This window comes from Papaver somniferum, chromosome 11 (genome assembly GCF_003573695.1).
Source record: "Papaver somniferum cultivar HN1 chromosome 11, ASM357369v1, whole genome shotgun sequence".
In the NCBI taxonomy this organism is placed as follows: Eukaryota; Viridiplantae; Streptophyta; class Magnoliopsida; order Ranunculales; family Papaveraceae; genus Papaver; species Papaver somniferum.
Genome location: NC_039368.1, coordinates 11,829,944 through 11,836,059, shown reverse-complemented (window position 1 = coordinate 11,836,059; position 6,116 = coordinate 11,829,944). Strand labels below are relative to the sequence as shown.

The 6,116-nt window shown below is 37.9% G+C and overlaps 1 protein-coding gene across 2 annotated transcripts; it reads right to left on the bottom strand.

Annotated features, from left to right (window-relative positions):
* Positions 1-790: 790 nt before the first annotated feature.
* LOC113322774 (heterogeneous nuclear ribonucleoprotein Q-like) lies at positions 791-5,724 on the bottom strand. Of its 2 annotated transcripts, none has more exons than XM_026570918.1 (9): positions 5,575-5,724; positions 4,608-5,312; positions 4,394-4,510; positions 3,920-4,060; positions 3,648-3,821; positions 2,232-2,439; positions 1,930-2,129; positions 1,676-1,764; positions 791-1,331 (listed from the first exon to the last, which is right to left on the bottom strand). In XM_026570918.1, exons 2-9 carry the CDS (start codon positions 4,995-4,997, stop codon positions 1,082-1,084), a joined length of 1,569 nt encoding a protein of 522 aa, XP_026426703.1. In that variant the 5' UTR covers positions 4,998-5,312; positions 5,575-5,724; the 3' UTR covers positions 791-1,081. The 2 variants fall into 2 exon arrangements, with proteins under 2 accessions (XP_026426703.1, XP_026426702.1); XM_026570917.1 differs by having other exon boundaries at positions 4,608-5,041.
* Positions 5,725-6,116: the final 392 nt, after the last annotated feature.

Sequence of the window (6,116 nt, the reverse complement as noted above, 5' to 3'; positions counted from 1 at the left end):
CTTTGCAGTATTTGTGTTTGCTTGTCTTATTGTTTCTAGGATTTCTATCGGACTTTTTTCTTGTTTTATCTTGGAAATGGTTGAAGATCTGGTTTCTTCAATCGCGACAGGAACATTTACAAAATCAAATACAGAAAATTGCATCTGTCAAATTGTTTAGAGAATAAACTGAGGAACCAACCAGAGATTCCTCCAGCCATACCTAGTTAGAGAATAAACTGGACTTCCCCATACGAAAATGAACAACATGATCATTTATGTACTTCTAAGTGTTTCGAGCCCCTCTCTAAGTACAAATTGCAGTACTTGGGTTTGTTGATGGGGAGTGTTTGTACGAGGAGAGTCTGGATTATTTTCCTATTTTTCTAGTACAAGTAACAACAGAAATGGACTCAAGGCCCTGGTACTTATCATCCAAAACTTCTTCTCCAGTAATGTGCATTGTTCGTTGTGACCAAATCTGTCGACCTGAACTGTTAAATGTGCACTGAAACGTCAAATGAATTTTTACAGTACATCTAGTTTGGCCATCTAGAGTCTCCAATTTTACAGCCATCATGACCATCTCCCTCTGGAAGTATGGAAAAACAACTCTCGGGGTCTGATATTTGAGAAAACAAGATTCGGTTGCTTTACGGCTCAGTTGAGAGTTACATTTTGTATCCTATAAGAGTCGGTGAGAAAGAACAAAATAGATGCATCTCCATGGAGCTAGCTTTCTCCACTGCAAGTAACTTTGGAATTTATCCCAGGTGTAGTTCAGGCTGTAAAATGATTTTGATGCTCAGCCTTGTAAATTTAAATTCTAATATTCAGTCTAAAGTTCGAGATATAAAACAGATACATTAATGCCGACAACATAACGTTGGTGAAGTTAATGTGATAACCTAAAGATTTAGTTAATTTAGAACCTCTCCAAGAAAACAATTTAGAACTATTTAAGACTACATGTCCACTACAGAGGTTACAAAGCTAGTGTTAATGGTGATAAATAGATATGAATTACTCATTGCTGATAACTACAGAGGTTACCACACGACACTACTCTCCTCTGGTTGTATTTAAAGGGATAGGTGATCTATCAATATGGGCGATACCTACGGTCACGGTTACGTTCACGGTCGCGGTCATTATCACCACTGTTATGCCTACCTCCGCTAGACCCACGACTCCTGTCATTGCTGCCATATCTGTCACTACTGCCATATCTGTCACCACTACCATATCTGTCACTGCTGTCATACCTGGATCCATGGGATCCACGTTCATTGTCACTCCTTCCACTCCTCGGTTGTGGAGGAGGAGTGATTGGTTGCACCGGAGGCTGCTGCCTAAAAATAAGAAAGAAACAGTAATATTAATAGATTTACAGATGATATTTTAAGGTTGAGCAAGCATCAGAAGACAAGATACAAAATCAAACACAGAAAACTTGCATTCATTGAATTGTTTAGACAATAAACTGAGGAACAAAAAAATGATTCCTACAACCTTTGCAAAAACTGGTAACTCCATTATAGAATTTCAACTTAGCTAAGAAACTCGACCATTTCAAAGTTTTCATGTTTTTATAACAAAGCTATATATAAATACAAACTAAAGCTTTGGCACAAAGAAGTGAAGGTGTTCAAAATATAAAATATAGACGGGAAATATAAAGAGGTAATGATCTTACAGAACATATCCAACCCGGCCATCAGGTAAAAGCATGGGAAACATTGCCATTCCAGCAGGAGTAGGTCCTCTGCCATAGATCAGGGGAGGCTAGACAAACACAAACATCATTAATTAGTACAGACAAAGCATAAAAGGAAACACATATCAGTGTATTTAGTTGCAAACACTCCCTGCAGAAGTTGTTGATACGCCAATAATAATAGTGGTAATAACAATTAAAAAAAAAGTGAATGAATATTAATAATATCTCACCTGAGCAAGTCCTGGTGGGGCACCATAAGCACCACCAACAGCACCATATGCACCACCCACAGCACCATAAGCACCACCAATCATCCCATATCCCATTGGAGGAGGATGAGTTGGAAGTACAGCTGATTTCTGGGGTGTTGGTCGTGAAACAGGCTTCCCATCTCCCTGTGTCTTCGCAAGAGAACACTCCAAACTTTGACCTATTAGCATCAGAAAAAACATGATCATCTTTTGTGCCTTCAAGCATTAATCAGAGCACAAAGAGAAGAAATCACATAGTGACCATCTTGAGAAAGAATTACCAGCTATTTCATATTTTTCGGTGTCCTTGATTGCTGCCATCGCACTTGACCTCTCCGCATAATGCACAAAACCAAATCTGTTCTTTTCCTGGCCAGGCTTTGCAGGAGGCAACACTACCTTTGTGATCTCACCGTGATGTTCAAATGCGTCCCTTACTTGATCCTCAGTTACGTTTTTCGGCAAATTCTTAATATATACTGCCTTTATCTGTAAGGGGAAAGTTTCAGTCGAGTTAAAGCTCAGAGTAATACTTCACTAAAAAAACCACACTATTATGTCCTAGACTAATGATAGTACTCATGGACCCACTCGGGTCTTACTTGCCAATTCATTGATACACAGCCAGAGATCATGTACCCACTAAGGTTTTACATTCCAAATCATTGGTATACAGCCAGTGGCGAAGCACATTTGCTTTACTCTGTAAATATTTCACACGAACTACAAAAATTGAAGACTGTATCATGTAACCAGGCAAAAAATTAACATAATTAAGATACAAACAATCTGGTCGTTTTATACCAGAAAACGGACAGGTTAAAAGTTGAGTACCAAAAACTCTTTTTTTTTCCAGAAATGAATAGTTAAGGGACGTAAACTAACTGCGTTCACCAATCATATTTTCCTGATCACAGGGGAAAGAAATCAAGCGGATAGGTTATTTCCATTGAAACAAAAATAACACCATCTCATCCATTAACATTTTGCGAGGAAAGTATTCGAGACATATAAAAGTGATAACATATTGTAAATCAGCACATATAACACACCACATCATAAAGACGAAGACACATCGAGAAAATGTTAGCAAATAACAAAAACTTGGGAAACGGAGGTTTCATCCAGCAAAATAATTTGAACCAGCTCAACTATAAATCTAGAGGTATTACAAGTGCATTATTATAAAAAGACTGAATTATATAGTGTTCCGTAATGAGGTTCAACAGACCAATCCACAAACAGAAGTGCATGATCATACGCAACAAAAATCAACAACATTCCCAAAAAAAGTAATAATTTTTGATAATTAACTTCAAAGAAGTACTTCGCTAAACTCGGTAGCCTAGCATAACTGTGGATGCCATATTTCTACAATTTTTCCCTGCATCTACTCAATACTCATCAATGTTGTTTGCAAAAGCGATTTGAGTTAAATAAAGTCTTCATCACATCCTCCAATGCATTTAGTTCAAGGAAGAGAAACATGTAAACTACATATAACCACATCTTACTTGGCCCAACAAGGGTTATAAACGGGAAAGACGAACTCGGGGACAACTACCAAGGCGGTTATTACATTTTATTTTGCATGATTGAGTTAGGGAAAAAGATCCTATTGTGGTGCGCATGGCTAATCATCCACATTAATGCTCCTAAATAAAAATATCTGAACCTCAGCAGGGAAAAATAATCACCTGAGAGGAAGACGAAGTATCCGAATGCTTAGGGTCTGCCCACTTGACAGTTGGAGCATTTTTGTCAAGCTTAAATTTAGGCCTCGACATCTTCTCCCTCGCATACTCAGCACAAGCATTGTTATAATACTCAACAAATGCAAATCCACGGTTGCGGCTGGAGTTGTATGGGTCCTGACAGAACAAGCAATTAAAACCATGAATTCAGTACAGCAGGACTCCAAAATAGCCAGGTGGCTTTAATCAACACAGAACAAAATTAGCAAACCAACCTTTCGCAGTTCCACATGTTCCACCCCAGGACCAACCTCTGTCACAGCCTTCCTAATATCGTCCTCCCCCCAGCTTCTAGGAATATTACCAACGAATAAGCGGTGCTTTGCTTGAGAAGTCGAACACTTAACTGCTTTATCCTGAGAAGTTGACAAGTGAACAAATATATAAGCAAACTCTAAAAGGAAAACAAAATGTGGGTGGAAACCAGAAAATAGGGAAGTACATATCATGTCCAAAACACAGATAATAGGAATTTACTGTCAAGATTGTTCCACATTGAAAAACCAAAGTGTATAGAATCTGTATATGCAAATCTAAGACACCAATTCAAATTGTTTGTTGGACCTAACACAACTATGAGTTCATTAATCACATTCCTCGGAGCGGCATATAATTGAACCTTGAGACCATGTTGAAGTTCTTAAGGAACAGAAACAAAGTTAATTTCTCAGAACAAGTAGATGTATTACCTTCAACTTCGAATTATTAAGTTCCTTTATGGCTTTCACAGCCAAATCTTTATTTTTGTAGGTCACAAATGCATAGACCCTACTCTCGCGAGGATCTTTTCCTTTCATCATCCTTACCTGATATCACCAAAATACAAACACAATCACTATGAATCCAACACATATATGTTACACAGTGTGAAAAATAAATAACAGCCATCAAAAAAACTGCTACCTCGTGGACGTCTCCAACTGTCTCACAAAATCTCCTTACATCCTCTTCGGAAGCTTCTAAAGGGATGCCGCCAACATATACCTCAGCGCCATTAGGGGGAAGGGCAAGGAGCTCAGCATGTTTCTTGCTCTCATCATCATCTAAGGCATCTTTCATCTCTCGATCAGTACCACGGCCTTCACGAGCATCAGCGTCCTCTTCCTCGTCTTCATCCACTTCCTCTTCTTCTACCTCTTCCTCTTCAACCTCTTCTTCAACTTCTTCCTCAACTTCCTCATACTCTATCTCTTCCTCCTCTTCCTCAGGATCATCAAGGTCCACCTGCTCTTCAGGCTTTTCAGATTCAACTGGCTTACCATCTCCTAGAGCACTTGACTTCTCTCTCGGCATCTTCTTCTTCTTATATATTAAATAACGTTAAGCTTGCAGGGCAACTGTGAAGGAAGTACAGAAGGTAGAAGAAATTGGAGAAATTCGGAAAGGGGAAGGCCACAATGAGTTGCAATGTGAGAATATTGATAGAATTTGTGCCATCAGAAATGGCTTCATGGAGTAAAGGGATGATAAAAGTAGTAGTATCATTAGTAGTAATGAAAGGCCAGGTGAGATTTCTTTCTTTCTTGAATGATAAAAATATTTGGGGGATAATTTTAGGGTTACAGAAAATGAAGATATTTGGCCAGTTATTTAACTATCTAAAATTTCCTGTACAATGCATTCAAATAGAAAGCACACACAACAACAAAAAAATGCTTCATAAGAAAAAAAAAACTTCCATAGAATCAAGCAAAAAACGGTGACCTAGATGTAATTCAAAACAGCAAGCAACTATCTTTGTAAGAAGTGACAAATTAGGGGTTTTTCTAGGGCATCAAATGCTTGAATTAAGTCTATCCAGTTCTAGAAAATACAGGAAATAAAGAAAACCTAAAAAATCAAGAGAGAGGGAGAAAGTAGAGAGATTTACCAGAGGAGATCGGGTAATGAGAAGCGAGCGCAAGCGAAATGAAGGGTTTTCTGTGCTGAAAAACCCCTTCTTGTTAGATAAAGAAGAAGAGAAAAAAAAATCTAGGGTTTGTGTTGGTACTTTTCTGAGCTCGTGGTGTTTCCTGTAGATTTTAAGATTTTATCGATTTGTTCTCGAACTTATAATATTGAATTATTGATATGGACGTATGTGGGAGGACGGTCCTACCCTTATGTGTGTCCCGTGAAGAGTGTGTCTGTGAGAGCACTGTGTTCATTAGACCACTTGTACCGGTCTATGTTCCTCTTCTAGGGACTAGTTATTCGAGATGTTTGCCCGCTTGGATACTACCAAATTTTTAGAGCACAAGTTTTTGGAGTAGAGTTTAATCTCAGAAGTCAGGAATAAATAAAATTTGTTTTACAGTTTTTCTTTTTTTTTTCTAATTTGAAGAAAAGAGATGATTCTCTCAATTTCATTGATATAGAAAGATTGATATAAATATCAAAATACATCACTGAAAAATATAATGAAATATAGAT

Excerpts from the sequence above, each read along its gene's own strand:
- LOC113322774 (XM_026570918.1), bottom strand. The coding sequence starts at position 4,997 with ATGCCGAGAGAGAAGTCAAGTGCTCTAGGAGATGGTAAGCCAGTTGAA. Across the intron at positions 4,511-4,607 it reads CAGTTGGAGACGTCCACGAG|GTAAGGATGATGAAAGGAAA; the intron begins GTAGCAGTTTTT and ends TGGTGATATCAG. Across the intron at positions 3,822-3,919 it reads AACATGTGGAACTGCGAAAG|GACCCATACAACTCCAGCCG; the intron begins GTTGGTTTGCTA and ends TTGTTCTGTCAG.